At 39.5% G+C, this 18,226-nt stretch overlaps 1 protein-coding gene across 9 annotated transcripts in view; it reads right to left on the bottom strand.

Moving 5' to 3' along the window:
• The window catches only part of cnksr2a (connector enhancer of kinase suppressor of Ras 2a), a 560,907-nt gene that overhangs the window by 76,666 nt on the left and 466,015 nt on the right, over positions 1 to 18,226 (bottom strand). For all 9 annotated transcript variants that reach the window (XM_073045761.1, XM_073045760.1, XM_073045758.1 and 6 more), the window contains 2 exons: positions 4,870 to 4,940; positions 917 to 1,017 (listed from right to left, as the gene is read on the bottom strand). In XM_073045761.1, the coding sequence (XP_072901862.1) occupies positions 917 to 1,017; positions 4,870 to 4,940 (172 nt within the window). The remainder of the gene's footprint in view (positions 1 to 916; positions 1,018 to 4,869; positions 4,941 to 18,226) is intronic.

Raw genomic sequence — 18,226 nt, forward strand, 5'->3', positions numbered from 1 at the left:
TCAGTCAGGTTGGTAAGGTATGACTTGCCCTCATAAAGCCATGCTGGCTCTCCCTGATTAGGCCATGGGTTTCCAAATGCTCATGTATCCTATCCCTAAAAAATTTTGCCAGCAATTTCCCTACAATATACAATGATGAGTGTGTCTATAACCTGGACTCACGTTCATAATGATGTTTATGACTGAAAACACATGCCCTCCCTTAAAGGAAAAAATGAAATTAAAATAGAGACAATTGAAGAAGGATCAAAGTGATCAAAATATTTAAATGCTTTAAAAACTAAACTTAATTGACAAAGACATTGAAAGTATTGCATCAGCAAAGATATTCTTGATGTATTGGTACATGATTAATGGTGTCCTGATGCAGAGTCTCAACTAAAAATGCCAATTGTCCCCATGCCCCCACAGATGCTGCCTGACTGCTGCATTCCTTCAACAATTTCTTTTTGTTATATTAATACTGGCGATTTATTTCTTTGACAAGGTGCACAAACTTAAAGTTCATAAGCAGTCAGTTTAAAAAAAGATCATTTAGATCTGCCAGCATATGAAAGATTTCTGAATGATTAAGAATTCTAAAATTATGGTTTTGAATTAAGCATCCTGGTTCTGATAACACGGAATATACCACAGTTACAATGGTTTGGTCTATCTTATTTACTAAATGTACACAGTCCATTTAAATTCATTTGCCAAATGTTAACTGAGTCCTATTGACATTGAGTTGGAAAAAATTGTGAATTGACATTTGTCCAAACTTATACCATTCATTATTCCTGTTCTTACTGATCAATTCTGTTTCTGTTGAGACCACAGAGAATTGCAATTGACTGATATCAACCAGTAAATCTGCAGGAGCAAGAGACTTGACTGTTTACTCTTCAACGTTAACCTATAATTAAAAAAAACTCACTGAAGGCGGTCGAGGGTAGGTGTCATAAGGAGGTGGTGGGCTCTCTTGCTTGGGTGTTGATGGTGTGTCTGCATCCTCTTGTTCACTTTCACTCCAATAATCTATCATGATAAAAAGCTAGTTGCTAATTACATGAGTTATTTAAACATCATACAGTGAAAGTTATAATTTCCTATACATATCACATTTGTTAATGCAGTTTGTTTCATCAATGTTTAGATGCTTTTTCAAGGAATGCAATCAATCCAGCATTTGCCACTTTGGTTTTGCTGACTATATTCACTACATATGAATCCCATCTTATAATAATAGGAGATCATTCAGCCACGAGATCTATGCTAGCCTCTGGAGACCATTCCCATTACTCACATTCCTTCTCTATTTACCTGTGCCTTTGTATCTAAAACACAGGAGCCCATCAAGCCCCTTCTGATTCCGTTTGCTTTTAACTTTCACCGCTTCTGCTGGATGTATAGTGCAGACCCTAAGCACTGTGTGAAAAACACCTGCCACCTTTATGCAGATAATACCTTGGGACTTTGAAATTCATGACAATTGACAGATGACATGTTCAAAACTATGTAAACCCTGACCTTAAACTTTCTACTCCAAAATATTTTGGTGCCAGGAAGCTGCATGTCTTATTAATATTATAATAAGAGTGGGAGTTTCAGATTTAACCTGCTTTATCTTAATTTACTTATAAGATAGAGAAATCCATACATCCCATTGGTTTCATTCTAGCTGCCATCTGTCCCATTCCCTGTTCCCCTCTATCCTTGGGTCTTCTTTTCTGTCACGTGAACATCAACTTTCCCTTGAATATTCGTTTTTATCACTAGGGGTGATAAAAGAGCAGTTAGTAAACCTACTAGTACATCTTTAAGATGTGGGCGGAAAGGAGAGCATCAAGAGGAAACCCACATTTTCAGGGGGAGAAAGTGCAAAAATCCACTCAGATTGTACCTGAGGGTCAAAGCTGGGCCCCTGGCATCATGAGGCCGCAGCGCCAGCTTCTGTCCCACCGTGCTGCTGCTTTCTGGGATTCCCTCCGCTTGCTTGAGTTTCCCAAGGTTCATGAGACCTGGCGGCTGAAGGGAGGCGTGGCTACATTCACTAAAACAGACGGTGTCATCAGCACCGCTTGTGAGCCAGAAGGAGAAGGTGTTACGAATGTGCCACAACTCTGAGGGGCCGAAGGGTACAAAGTCGCCCCCTCCTTTTTGAGAATCGCAAGATCGCTATTAATTCGGGTCTGGGACCCAGGAAATGAGAGAGAATCCACAAGGTTTTAGAGTGTGTCCTGGCTTCAGCGAAACAAAGCCACTGATAACGGCCATTGTCTCTTGGAGACAGAATTGTGTATTGAGTACTGTACTATTCATTGAAGGCCCTCAGGGGATGATCAGAGGGGGCTGGTTGAGGGATTGCATCATCCCAACCTGATTGACATCTGAGACCCCGTGAGTAAGGATAAAAGAGGGTCTGGGGAACAACCCCTTTAGACGCACCTGGAGAGACGCTAGAAATCCCGTGACAGCGTTTAATAGCGACTGCCAGTGGGGCTCGCGTGCGTCCTTTCCCTTGCCTGGGATTGGCGGGCTCACCACGGAAGGACTGCTTAGCTAAAGGAGAGGCCACAAGTGAACGGCCACACTAACGAGACTCTGACGGATCGAACTCATAAAAGGAAAGCCGGCAAGTTTCTCAAAAATCTCTCTCTCTCTCCAACCAAAGGCTGCAGCCTGCATGAACTGAGTGACTTTTATATTTCCATTGGACAATACATTATCCCCTAGACAACGATAGAGCTTATTTCTTATTGATTATTATTATACCTGCACTTTTAGATTTAGTATTGACGATGTATATTATCTGTATATTTGCATTGATATTATTTTTGTGTATTTTTACTAATAAATACTGTTAAAAATAGTACCATCAGACTTCAACGGACCTCTCTATCTTTGTTGTTAAGTGACCCAGTTACGGGGGTTCGTAACAAAGGAATGCTCCTATCCAAACTCCACAGCAGGCAACATCCTTTCCCATGCTATACAATGACCTCTGGAATAAAGGGTTAAAGTCAACCTCCCATTTCCCTTCCATCAGGGGATCGATACTGCCCCGTCCACCAACAATATTCCAGGAGCTCTCTTTCCACATAGAAACCTTGCCTGTCAATCAGATGCAGGAATCCAGTTTTTTAAAAGAAGTTCTTAATACTGTGAAAAAGGCAAAACATTGACACTTGAGTTTCCTCTCCGAAGTTCTGTTCAGAAAGATTTCAACATCAGGCTTGTATTTGCATATCAAAGACAAGACTCCAACAGGAGCATATAAGATGGTAAATTACACCAGGCAAAATGATGCAATCTTTAAATTCACTCAGGTTGACTGATGCTAAAATGGCTGTAAAACTAATAATTATCGGAAATGAATTGACCAGAGCCGCCCTATTTTTAAGCTTTTCTGCCTAAAGTGCTGTTCGATACACTTTTGTTACAATAACATATTGAATTGAAACTGGCAGACAGAAAGAATGAATTCTCACCACACTATGTAAATTAAAGCATTCAAATCACCTGTCTTTTATTACTAAGTTAAATCATAGCAGCAAATTTATGAAGTGATAATTTTAATACAAATCAGTTTATTTTTAATATGTATGTCTAGAAAAATGAAGAAAATCAGTATTTGTAAGAAAGTATAGGGCACCGTGCTGAGTTTGCACGAATTATTAAGAACATAAAACAACACATTCTGTTGTAGTGTTTCAGCTGAATTTTATCTAACCAATAAAAAGCAAACATTTCCTAGTCAATTGGTAGAAATTGTTACCTTTTTCTCTTCCTCTTAGCATATGTATCAGTGGGAATAATTTTGGAAAAAGAGTACTTTTAATCTAAACTATCTGGCAGGAAACTTGGATTGGTCTAGACACCACATGCTTCACTCAACTTTATTCTCAATTGGTTGAAGGTATGATTGTGTGGAGAGTAGCACCGGAAAAGAATTAATGACAACGATGCCAAATTGTATTTATAGAGCATTTTAACATGGTAAAGCAAGTCGGCATGCTTCATAGACACATTTGATAATCCGATTTAGCATCAAGCCACACTAGGGTATATTATGGCCACCATCACCATTATGTGCCATGTCATATGATGTGGGTGATCATGGTCTTGACTATGATTGTTCTTGGCAAATTTTTCCGGAGAAGTGGTTTGCCATTGTCTTCTTCTGGACAGTGTCTTCACAAGGTGGGTGACTCCAGCCATTATCAATACTCTTCAGAGATTGTCTGCCTGGTGTCAGTGGACACGTATCCAGGACTCGTGATACGTACCAGCTGTGCATAGGGCCGTCCACCACCTGCTGCTGTGGCTTTACGTGACCCTGATCGGGAGGGGGGCTGAGCAGGTGCTACACCTTGCTTAAAGATGACCTTCAGGATAGAGGAGGGAGGGAATGCCTTACCCCTCCTTTGTCAGAGGCATATCTCCCTCCTCTATATATTATAGAGTAGGAACCCTATATATTCAGACCCTATATATTAGGACAGATGATCAAAAGATTGTAAGGTCAGTTTCATAAAGTGGCTCAGAAGAGAGAAGAGCAGGAAGGATTTAAGGAGAGAATTCTAGAGCTCCCAGCATAAGCTACTGAATGCGTAATTACAGAAAGAGGATGGATGAAAACTGGAACGCACAATGAATGGAGTATTGTATGGCCGGAGGAAGTTACATTCCAATGGAGGACAGGAAAACATGGATGAAAATTTAAAAATCAATTTGTTGATGAACAGGGAGACGGGCAGTGGTCAAAAGTGCAAGGGTAATGGTGACCAGCTGAAGTATTATCACAGCATCAAATAAGAAAGTGGTATACGAAAAATCCACTTGAATGTGGGATACAATTACTGCAGGTAGTTATATTGGTTACTGTACCTTGATCCTGTCTGAGTCGTTGTTCTTTCTCTGCATACCCCACTGTAGCCAAGCCAAGTCTGCTCAGCCACCTGTTAATAAGGAAAAAGACAGTAGTCACATGATTAACCTTTGGAAATTCTTTAAGTGCTGAGTTAAAAAAAAACAAAGATGAGACAAGAGCAAGTAGTTTGGTACTTCTCCACTTTAACTTCAAGATATACTTACAAATCAGAATCATTAACAGTACTGTTGTTGTAATCATGTGTGTAATGGCTTTTAAAATCATTGTATGCGGGTCCTTTTATCGGTCAATTGCTTGGGATAAATCAATATAATTTGCAGTAACTGCTGTTGGCATTTGTCATTCTATATCTTCACAGGGAAAAGCTGTAGTTGTCCATTCAGCCCTTTGTGTCTGTTCTACCACTTAATAACATCATGGCTGATCTTTTTCCCCAGAGCCACTTTCCCATACCAGCCCATTTCATTCATCCTTATCATTGTGAATCCTATGGGATTCATATCTTGTCACAAAACATTCTTCAATTTTGTATTGAATTTTATTGCAGAACTGGTCACAGTTTCAATTCTTTGTGACAATTCCCAACAATTAGACTTCTCTCGCATTACCTGACCTATTCTGCATCTTGGATTTTACAGCCAAGTGTGCCACAGCAGTTATGTATGGGAGATGCTCACACGTGTCTAGATTCTCTGCAACGTGGAGAATAATGACAGGTGTGTCAGCAAAAACCATTTTGCTGAAAATGCACGGCCAGCCTCTGGTGCCCAAAGTCCAGTAGACAGTTCCAGTTTTTAAACTTTCAGTCTGACATGACCAACACTACAGAGATTTCTGTAAAGCTTCACTACTACGATAGGGCTAAACATAATGTCCCCAGGCAAATATTAAATAGAATGGAAGAAAGCAACATGCAGAGTTGGGTTGGGTTTAGTGGGTGAAATATGAAGACTGAAAAACTCAAAGCAATCTCACTAAAGCCACAGTGATAGGACAGACAGCAGACATCCTCTTCCAAGTAGCTGGCGTGCTCAGTTAAAATTTCTAGTAAGGCTGCATGATAAAGGTTACCCCAATTGCTTGTTTTTACCAGCACTCAACCAAACTGGCAAATAAAGACTGGATTAATGTATTTACGGAATCTTTCTTCCAGGATCCCTGGTGTTACGTTCCTTTTCTTGTCCTCTGACCTCCCCTTTGTGAATAAGCATCCCCCTAGGATTGCACACAATGTGACACCTATCATTCCACATTGGCAGCTGTTATCTCCTTACCAACCCTGATGGTTACAGCCTCCTCCAGCTCATTTCCCATTGACAGGAGGCAGCTTCATTCTGTACAGCACGCAGTGAAGCCTGCTTCTCAATACCCCTCTAACATTCCACCATTGACACCTCCCCATTGGCCAACTAGATATCAAGACTAACATTTAAGCTAGATGAAAGCAAATTAAAAAATTACAAATGAGAAAAACAATCATTATGAAATGGACATTAACTCATTGGTCAATTATCACAATAAAAGCCAGTGTTATCAAGGGCATGACTTCTGTTTGGTTAAACCTTGCCTTAGTACTGTTCACTTTGATCCATATTACCATTCCAAAAAACATATGTGATTGGTCAATAAATTATAGCACTTTGATTTATGATCACAGCTGTGCTGATCAATGAAATAACTGAACAGATTTCTGTGTATCTTATGCAGAAAGAGATATCAATTATCTATCGTCAAAAAGAAAGATAAAATCTGGGAAGTAGTCATCTCCAGTCCTCAAATATACTGCACATATTTTGCTTACCACGTAGAGAAGAAACGAACAGCATGTTTCATTAAAAATATTAATCACCATAGTCTCTTCTCACAAATTCCATCTTGGAATCTCTAAAAGAACATAGCAAGGAAGGTATTTCCAGCAAAGCTACTAGAGGAAAGGTATAAACTGATATTTCTGCTATCCCCCTTGGATGACCGCCAATTGAATATTGAAGTTATCAAGGACAATTCCTGGGAAAGTTCTATGTGATATATTTTGATGCAAAATGTTAATAAACATCGTCACATCATAATTTTATGCAGAGAGACAGAGAAGTAACATCTCTGATCAATAAAATAATGTTGTATAAAATGGAAATGATTTAGTTGGGGAAGAAAGCTCACTTATAAGAAGATACAGAAACATAATCCCTCAGTTTCTCATTTGAAGTCTTCAGACTAAGCTAGTTAGCTGTTTACAGTTTTACTAAGAAAGTAAACAGAAAAATTGTATACTGAAGTAGACATGCTCAAATGACTTCCTGAGTTACCTGTAAATCAACTAATTGCTTGAAAAGTGAACGGCTTTGATTTTGTTTCCTCTGAAGAATGAGTGAGTGTTCTTCTTCAGCTTAATCAATCTAATTTCTACATAACCTGAATCTACTGATCAGGAATCTTACTTCTGTGTGTCTCTGTGCAGAGCATGCTGTCTGACCTGGTGGGCTTGTCTGAATTTTCTAGCCCACAAATTAAAAAAAGGCAATGAGTTGTCAATACTATGGGAAATTTTCTTAAAATTCCCTTTTCCATTCATTTGGCTGCATGCTGTCTGAATGCAGTCAGGCAGTATCTGATGTGGCCATAACTGCTGTAGAAGCTGAACATTCCTTCTCTAACGCAGTATCATTGCTGAGGCAATTGCTCACATCTCTTCTCTGGAAGATGATAATCTGTCACGGGGGCAGTTCCACAAACCTTGAAACTTCCAGAATGTCTTGCCCAAATGTTATGTGAGCACAGATAACAAACATTGGTGGCTATTTCACAATGAGAGGGAGAGAACATCACAAAGAACTAGATTCAATCTTAGTGACACCCATACAATATATTACTGACTTTATTCAGTTTCTTTGTCCAGAGGCCAACTTGACTGACTGGCCTTCCCTCCGATGCGGGTACTGTTCCTGTTCAGTTATATTCTTGCTGTTTCTGGTTACATTCTGAGTGAGATGTTGGTTCCAATGTTTTTTTTTGAGGATTTGGGGTATTGGATTTGGGTCTAACATGTTATTTTTCTTGTAGTTAAACATTATTTATGCTTGGGAATTTTCAGGAATTTTGTAGTCGTACTGGTTCTGTACTTCTGTAGTTTTTTTGTAAAGCTGAGATGTCACAGCGGCATAAATCAAGTTTGTCCTTGTCTCCCAGACCATTCTTACCAGAGAAGATTCTCATCTCTGTCCCGCATGAACCGATTTTCAGTATACACAAAGACCATGAGGTTCTTTGTCAGAGATAGTTGGTTGCAGTCAGAGTTAGTGACCTGCCACAGTGCTTTATTGTTATTCTTTGTTATGAATAGCTAATAAAGCACCTGAAACCACAAGGTTTGCCCCTCATCGTTGACTTCTAAAGAACCTTCTAGACAATATCATCTCCAGATCCAAAAGGAATAATTGCAGGGGTTTCAGGGCAGAGGTGGTATTTTGAAGGTGTGGTGATATCACGTGCAATGATGTGCCAGTACATGATTGGACAGAGCACTGAGCATGTGTGGGATTGCCTGAATGTTCCAGCACATGGCTGGATTAAGACTTGTTGTTTATTACTGTAAATAAAAGTTCTCTAACTCTTCCAGAATATGATTCTTCATTGTTAACCTACGGTACATTTAAACAGAAGAAACATAACATGGCATCAGAAGTGGTTCTGGGAGAATAATATGGGAGAATTGAGAATCAAAGATAATCGAAAAAAAACGAAGAACACAAGTTTGAACTGTAAAAGGTAAAATGGAAGGGTTACAACCCCCATCAAAACTTCAGCTGACTGGCAATGTAGTTGAGAATTGGAGGATATTTAAGCAACAGTTTGAACTGTACTTATCGGCGATTGATTATGAAGAAAAATCAGAAAAAACCAAAGCTGTGCTTCTGCTCCATGTAATTGGGAATGATGCAGTAGAGGTATATAATAATTTTGTCTTTGAAGATGGAGGTAATTTCAATTTAAAGCCAATAATGGACAGATTTGAAGTATTTTGTATACCTATGTGTAATTTAATGTATGAGCTATATAAATTCTTCACATGTGCGCAGATAGCTGCTGAAACAATTGATCAATATGTTACTGAGTTAAGAAAGCATAGTAGAACATGCGAGTTTGGATTGCAAAATTTGCAATGGCTGCGGTAAGATTAATCAGTTTTCATGCTGTTGTAAAGGTAGAAAGAAGAAAAATAAAATGAAACAAGTAAATGCTGTGATTGAAGATGAATGTGAGGAATTTTATATCGATGCGCTTTGTGAAAATAAACAAAATAAGAATGATTGGACTATTCCATTGCAAGTGAATCAAAACAATATTCTGTTTAAACTTGATACTGGAGCACAAGCAAATGTTCTTGCAGAATCTGAGTTTAATGCTTTAAAGCCAAGACCGAAGTTACATCAGATGAATATAAAAGTGACTGGGTATTCAGGTGCAGACACTTCAGTTAAAGGAACATGTGTGGCAAAAGTATCACACAAAAATATTGTGCACATGCTTTCATTTGCGGTCATGCCAAAAAATGTACAGTCAATTCTGGGTTTATCTGCCTGTGAAAGACTTAATTTGGTGAAAAGAATTATAGTTCTGGATAGCGACACTGAGTCAGAATACAATAACTTGATGAAAGAGTATGAAGACTTGTTTAAAGGGCTTGTTTGTCTTTCAGGAGCAACTCGATTAAAATTGAAATACAGTGCAACCCATAACACATCCATGCAGAAAAGTACCTTTTGCATTATGTCAACAACTGAAAACAGAGCTAGACAGAATGAAAAGACTAGGAGTCATAAAAAAAATTGATGAACCAACTGAATCATTTGTCATTGTTGATAAGAAAAATGGAAAACTGAGAATTTGTTTAGATCCAAGAGACTTAAATCGGGCCATTAAAAGAGAGCATTTTAAATTGCCCACTCTTGAAGAAATTATGTCACAGTTTGTTAATGCAATGTACTTTAGTAAATTAGATGCATCCTCTGGATTCTGGCAACTCAAATTAGATGAACTGAGTTCAAAATTGTGTACCTTTAACACTCCTTTTTCCAGATAATATTTTCTTAGGCTTCCATTTGGAATTGCATCAGCTCTTGAAGTGTACCATAAAACCATCCACATGCTATATGAGCACATTGAGGATGTAGATACATCCACGGATGATGATATTAATTGGGGATCATCTAAACAAGAGCATGATGCCAGACTCAGACAAGTCTTTGAGGCAACACGCAAGGCTTACCTGAAATTGAATAAAGACAAATGTCAACTAGGAGTGACTGAACTTACCTTTGTGGGTGATATCATCAGCAAAGAGAGTGTGCGTCCTATTCCATCGAAGGTTTCTGCTATTGAGAACATGCCGAGACCGCAATGTAGAAAGGATGTTCAAAGGTTTATTGGAATGGTCAACTACATGGGAAAATTCATACCCAATCTTTCGGAACAGCTTGCTCCATTGAGGCAGCTGACAGAAAAGAGAAATGAATGGAGCTGGAACCATGAACAGGGAAGGCATGGCAAAATCTCAAGAAGGTGCTCACAAAAGAACCTGTGTTGAAATTTTATGATGCTGAGAGACCCATCAAAATCTCAAGTGATGCATCTCAAGTGGGCTTAGGGGCAGTATAACTCCAAAAACATGATCAGGAATGGCTACCAGTGGCATATGCATCTCATTCATTATCTGATCAAGAAAGGTACAGGTGTCCCCCTCTTTTACATAGGTACAGTGTTCCTATGAAACCTTTCTTAAGCTGAAATAGCGTAAAGTGAAGAACCATTAATTTATATGGGAAAAATTTTTGTAAAAGCGAAAATCTTCTTTGTAATGCAAACACAGGTTACTAATGTAGGTCTTTTGTAAAAGCGAAGTGGCGTAAAGCAAACATTTGTAAATCGGGGGACACCTGTATGCCCAAATTGAAAAAGAATTGCTCAGCATTATGTTTGTTTGTGAGAGATTTCATCAGTTTGTGTCAGGGCAATCTATTGATGTCGAAACTGATCATAAGCCATTGGTTGCATTGTTTAACAAACCTTTAAGAGACTGTCCTTTGCGAATTCAGCAAATGATGATCAAATTGCAAAGGTATGCGTTAAATGTGTCATACACACCTGGAAAATTCATGTACATGGCTGACACACTTTCCAGAGCTGTGGATCCAACAACAAAAGACAGTCAGGAATGTTATTGATGTTCAGGTGTTCATTGATATGGTCATAGAAACTGTACCTGTTGCTCCCAGAAAAAGTTGGAACTGCTGCGTCTTGAGACAGAGAAGGACAAAATACTCAGTCAGGTAATACAAGTGGTGATGGATGGATGGCCAGATAATAAGCATGACTGTACCTCAGTAGTACAAGATTATTGGAACCACAGATCAGAACTGTCTATTGTGGATGGGATATTGTACAAAGGTAGTAGAATTGTTATACCTAAAAGTCTCCGTAAAGAAATGTTTGATAAAATTCATGAAGGCCACCTAGGCATTGAAAAATGTAAGAGAAGGGCACGGGGAAATGATGTTTTGGCCCAGGATGAATCAAGAGATTGCAGAATTGGTGGCTTCTTATCAAATATGCCTTAAATACCAACCTAGCAACCCTAAGGAGCCACTGTACCCACATCCGAATCATCATAGACCTTATCAGAAGGTAGGCGTTGATCTTTTTATAACTAACAACAAAAAATATCTATCATTGTATCCTGAAGTGTGTTGTCTGGGCAGAATGACTGCATGAAATCAGTTTTTTCAAGACATGGTGTAGCTGGTGAAGTTTTCACAGACAATGGTCCATAATTCAACGGTGAATGCATGAAACATTTTGCTGGTGAATAGGGCTTGGTTCATAAAACATCTAGTCCATTTTTCCCTCAGTCTAATGAATTAGTTGAGAAGTCGGTAGGAATTGTGAAGAAGCTGATGCAGAAAGCAAAAGACAGTGGAAGTGATTTTTATTAAGCTTTGTTAGCCTACTGAAGTACTCCACTTGAATGTGGATTTTTGCCTGCTCAGCTCTTGATGGGATGACATTTGAGATCTAATCTGCCAATGGATGAGAGCCTTCTGAGAACAGAGGAAGGTGAACAGAGTATGGTGCAATAAACAAAAAAAGAAGCATCCAGTGAGTGGCACTTCTGTGGGTGAAAATGCCTCGTTAATGCGAAAGGTCAGAGGAGAGTGGGCAGACTGGTTCAAGCTGACAGGAAGGTGGCAGTAATTTATATAACCACACGTTACAACAGTGATGTGCAGAAGAGCATCTCTGAATGCACAACATATCGGACCTTGAAGTGGATGGGCTACAACAGCAGCAGACCATGACCATACAGTCAGTGGCCACTTCGTTAGGTACAGGAGGTACCTAAGTGTAGACACACCCATTTTGAATTGTCTGAATCTTACTGAATGATGATGACTCAGTATCAACAACATACTTTTTCAATCTCTCTTTAACATAGCAAATACATAGCTTCATATTAATGTACTCAGACACAAAGTGCCATAAGTTAAAGAAGGGAGACTAGCGACCTGACCAGAATCTGGTCAGAGAGATGGGTTTGATGATGGAGAAAGACAAGAAATTCTTAAAACTCTGGGCCTAATACTGAGGACCCAAGGAAAGAAGAACTAAGTTACTGTAAGTTTCAGAGGCCTTTGACTTGAAACACTAACACTTGTTCTTTCCACAAATGCTGCCTGACCTACTGAGGGCTTCCACAATTTTCTGATTTTATCTCGTATTTATAGCATCTGCAATTGTCTTCGATTTTCATCCTAGGACTGAGCACACGCAGTGAAATCAAGACAATAAATAAGTAATTGCTCATTAAATCTTCTGGAGGTGCGCAGATGTTTATTTATTACAAAGGGCTTGTGCAGCTAACTATCATTTTGAAGCTTCTTATTCACAATAGGCTCAAGATTCCAGATTGTTTAATGTCATTTCCAATACACAGGTGTAAGGGAGAATGAAATACTTTACTCTGGATCCAATGCAGCACAAAAAACCACAAGAAGATAAAGAACACAATAATAATAATAATAAAACCCAATAAATATAACATAGCTTATATACACAAATTGATCGTATGTCCAGAAAATGATGCTAGGCACTTAAGTGTCTGTATATAAGGTGACTACAGAAGATGATGAAGTAGTGGTGGTGGTGGGGGGCTGTGGAGGAGTGGGTTAGTGGGTGGAGCCTTACTGCTTGGGAAAAGTAACTGTTTTTGAGTGTAGATGCACCCATTTTCAGTCGTTTAGATCTTACTGAATGGATGCTACGTAGCTTCCTCCTTGATGGGAGTGGGACAAACAGTCCATGTGCAGGGCGGGTGGGATCCTTCCGGATATCACAGGCCCTTTTCTGGCACCCTTCTGTATATACTGTAGGTCCTTGACGGCAGGTAGGCTGGTGCCAGAGATGCACTGGGCAGTTTTGACCGCCCGCTGTAGAGACTTCACGCCTGCTGCAGTGCAGTTTCCGTACCGTGCAGCGATGCAGCTTGTTGGGATTCTCTCCGCTGTACATCTAGATTTAGATTGTGAGGACACTCAGTCCTCGTTTATTGTCATTTAGAAATGCATGCATGCATTAAGAAATGATACATTGTTCCTCCGGAGTGATATCACAAAATGAAAAAAAGGACAAACCAAGACCCACACTGACAAAACCACATAATTATAGCATTTAGTTACAGCAGTGCAAAACAGTACCGTAATTCGATAAGCGCAGACAATGGATGCAGTTTAAAAGTCTCAATTCTCGATCTCGTCCCGATATCAGGCAGCAAACAGGAGAACTCTCCCTGCCATAAACGTCCAGGCACTGACAATGCCTCGGAAGCAGCCGATGACAACAGACTCTTAGTCCGTCCGAAAACTTCGAGCCTCCGAACAGCCCCTCTGATACAGTCTCCTGAGCGCCATCCTCTGCCGAGCGCCTTTGACCTCGCCCCGGCTGCCAAAACAAGCAAAGCCGAGGTCTCGGAGGCCTTCTCCTCCGGAGATTCCGGACCGCACGGTAGCAGCGGCAGCGAAGCGGGCATTTCAGAAGTTTCTCCAGATGTTCCTCCACGCTCTCACGTCTGCCTCCATCAAATCAGGATTGTGCACGGATCCCTACTTAACATGTAACGGATATCCATTCTCCAGAGAGACCGCGCACGCTGCGTCGCGCCACTATCTTCTCCTCCTACACTGTAGAAAGATGTGAGAATAGATGCGCACTGTCCAGCTCCCTTCTGCCTCAGCAGAAAGAAATTTCACAAAATACCATTTTTGCAGGTGAGGTCAGGTGCTGTGATTCAATCCCAACACTTGAAACTACCAGCTGAGATCACTGATGAATTCTAATTTTATTGTAGACTCTCACCTGTCATTTTAATATCCATATCTGTTACCTTAGTTTATGGGAACACTTTGAGATCTGCAACTATGGGACTCTTCTTGGAATTAAATCCAGTTATTTCTTGTCAAATATGAGGTAGTTTTATTTTTAATATATTATCCCATGGGTGGTTGACTGAATTCATTTTTCTTTATTAGAATCCTGCTGTACTCCTGGGAAGATAAGTGATGGGTGTACGAGAGGATCTACATCACCACATAACTGCTTTGGCACTCTCTCAACAACGATGAATGAAAGTACTTTGTTTCTAATTCCCAGCGACAGTCTCCTTAAAATAATCTGTCACATACTTGCCCTGTTTGGTTTCTCACTTTCTATGTTATGAAAAATAAAGTCCAATTTCTTTCATTTCCACTGTTTGCTTGGCTTGGGAAAGAACAATTCACACCTGATACTGTGGTCAGTAACTTCTCCTGCTTTGGGGAGGAGGCGATTTCAATGGGACCATGTAGCTTATCGACTGTTTGTATACATATTCATCCTTTTGTCTTTTGCTCTGTTCAACAGCTATCATATGGACAGCCTGAACACAGGTACAGGATACCACAATATTGCACCTTCTGTGCGAAATTACACCAGTGCAAGACTCACTGTACAATGTTAACAGAGCTACTACTTCAGTTCTGCTGACCTTTGTTCTAATAAGCCTGCAGAAGTCAATATCAAGAGTACATCGATGGACTCTTGTATTTTGGATAATAATAATAATAATAATAATAATAATAATAATAATAATAATAATAATAATAATAATGATTTGAAAAGAGAAGTCAATATCAAACCCTGCTATTTTAGGTAACTTTTTTTTACCTAAGAAATTAAGAAAATTATTAAGAAATTAAGAAAAAAATATAAGTTATCCGGACTCAGCCTACCTGAAAAATTCCCTTCGTTCCACTCATCCGTCTCTGCTATGTAAAACTAACTTGTTTACTCTCTTCCCAGATCTGATGAAGGGTCCAGACCTGAAACGTTTATTATTTCTCTATCCATAGAGAACTGCCTGACACATTGAATGTTGCCAGTAATCTCAAAATCAAATTTATGGGCTAACGTGGTGTCTGGGGAATGTTAGAAACTCAGAAGGCTAGGCTGCATCTGATCAGTTTCAGGGAGGGGTCTTCAGACTGAAATGCTTCTCTTTCTACAGATGGTTTCTGACCTGCTCAGTCTTTCCAGCGTTTTTTGTTTTTTTCTTAATTCCAGACAACTAAAAGCCTGGCCAGTTCAACAGGGTAGGTTTTAAGGAGTACTTTAAAGGAGGAAATAAAGATGGAGGTGATGAAAAGATTAGGATAGGAATTAGGCTTTGGCTACTGAAAGCACAGTTGCTATTGGAGGGAGAGATCAAATTCATGGATGATTGGGGGGGGTCACAATTGGATGAGTGCAGATATCTTAGACAGCTAAGGGCTAAGAGTTATTAGAGAGAAAAAGAGGAAAGCTATGTGTAGAATTTGAAAATGGGCCGAGATCTTTAAAAATCAGGCATTGCTTAACCAGGAGGCACTGCAGGTTAACAAGCACAGGACTGCGAAATTGGACACAGTTTATGGAGGCGCCTCAGTCATGCATGGTATCTCAAGACTAGTGGTAAGAGCAGCACATGTGAGGGCAGAGAAGCGTGATGTTAAGGAAGTGGGAAAAGACAGTGCTGGTGATGGTGCTCATGTGTGATCAAGTTTGATACCAAACTGCAAACGCTGGGCACAGATTCAATGGTATAGTCACTAAAGTGGTCATGGGCCGTCTTCAGAGCACAAATGGAAAGTAATAAGTTGATTTTGGTGGTTGTTATTGGGGAGAAGGATCAGAGCAGCAAGGATAGAGCCTTGAGGTACATTAGAGGGTACTGTAGCAGCACCAGGTAGAGAGGCCACTGCTGCTTTTATTCCCCCATTGCAAGTAGACAGAATGCAGACTCAGCCCGCCAGAGATTAAAGGATAGACGAAGGAGAATAAATGGGGAACAGATTACCTTTGTTGCAGTGGCACACCAAATGCTGCTGGTGCCTCAGCTTCGATCCCCACACTGATGCCACCTGAGTAGTTTGAATAATTCACTGTTGATTCCTCCCACCAGCCAAAGACATGCTGCTTGGCAGTTCAATTGGCCACTGTATACTACCTGCAGTGTAAGCGGATGCAGGGAAAATCTGGGTGCAATTATGAGCATGTGAGTGTAAACAGATTCCATAGAAATAAGTGTAGGAATGTCTTTGATGGGATTGTGCTAGGAATTGAGTCGGACTAACTGGGCTGAATGGCCTCCTTCTATATATGAAGTATAATCATATGAAAAGCGGCAAATTGTTTGTTAAAACATGACTTTAGATCCGGGTAAAGTTGGGGGCATCCAGAGGTTACAGTAACTTCTCGGACTTTGGAAGCAAAGGGAGTTTGTGGACAGGGCTGCAGTTTACAAAGACGACAGGACCAAGCATTCATGAGAAGAGGTTTCCAGGCAGAGTTGTAGGGGCAGAAAACCATATGACCCAGCATGGGGACAAGAAAGGGAAGTTAATGGTCATTAGTTAAATTAGAATATAACTCAGACAGCAGGAGGAGGGTCTCATGTAAAATGTGCTTGGCATGCCCTTGACAGATGATTGGAGAAAAAGATGTAAGCTTGGAGAAAGGATTGCTTTGAGATTTGACCTTATTAGCCAGAGAAAGAGGTGAGGCAGCTGATTGGATAGCTTTAATCTTACGGCAAAAGAACCCCATTTGAATTCCCATAAAATCAGCAAGTTATTATATTTGTTCAGTTCTCAGGATATGAGTTGATTCACTTACTTATTAATGGTACTATATTGAATAAGCAACATAAATTCTTACTGTTGCCATGCTTACAATGACTGAATAAAGCCAGTGAAGAACAAGGAGATGGCATGTATATTTCTACATATAGTTAATATAGGTTATAGAATACATTTAGCTGCACTGATTCCTCATGCAAATTCTAAAAATAGCACCCTAACTCCGAAGTGAATTAGTATAAAGTAAAATGGCAGAAAGATGCTTGTCTCCTAAATGGAGGCAATTTAAAACATTGTCACATTATTTCACTTTGCACTTATAATAAAACGACAGTTGTCAAAGTGATTATTTCCATCTGGGCATTATAATAATTCACCTGTTTTCAATTGTTATCTTTAGTGCACATTGGTTTGAATATTTCAGGCAACAATGAAATATGTGTCTAATCACACCCTGTCTTTCATTGCCATTTCTTTAAAAAGTACATTATTTAAAATTTTGCAAACTGAATTATTAACAAACTACTTCACGCAATCAAACTCTGTACAAAAGCATTTATGGATGGTATTATGAGTTTTTCTCTAATGCTGTCCCTTTTGGCAGTTTTCCAAGCTTTCCTTAGAAGTTCTGTGATAACCTATCTGGAAAATTAAGACAAATCTTAAATACCACTCAGTTGAATCTTAAAATAAAATCTGACAGAATTAGAATCATTGTCCTGAAGGGCACAATCTCAAAATAGTCAGGTTGCAAGAAATCACACTTATCTTAGAGATAAGACAATGTTTGAGATAAGATAGAGAAAAGACAATGTTTTTGTGCTTTCAAGTGAAAGCGTATTACACACTATAGAGATTATCACAGGTGATACCAATGTCTGAATAGTTGACCTTTTAAGCAAGACTGATAGAGGCAAGACTGATTTGAATTAACTTGTGACATATATTTACAATGTCTCCTACAGGGAACAACCCCGCAGTCTTTCTCCATTTGTACTGTGCCCAAAGATGTAGTTCAAGTTTAAGAATTTTATGAAAAGCTGAAAATGTAGTCCAAACTGCTGGACTTTTACAAACTTGTTACACTTGATAAACCCTTGGCATACTTATACTGTTAAACCTGCCATCTTAAACTGTTAATATTTTGTCTGTA

The sequence above is a fragment of the Hemitrygon akajei genome, chromosome 5 (genome assembly GCF_048418815.1).
Source record: "Hemitrygon akajei chromosome 5, sHemAka1.3, whole genome shotgun sequence".
NCBI classification, from domain to species: Eukaryota; Metazoa; Chordata; class Chondrichthyes; order Myliobatiformes; family Dasyatidae; genus Hemitrygon; species Hemitrygon akajei.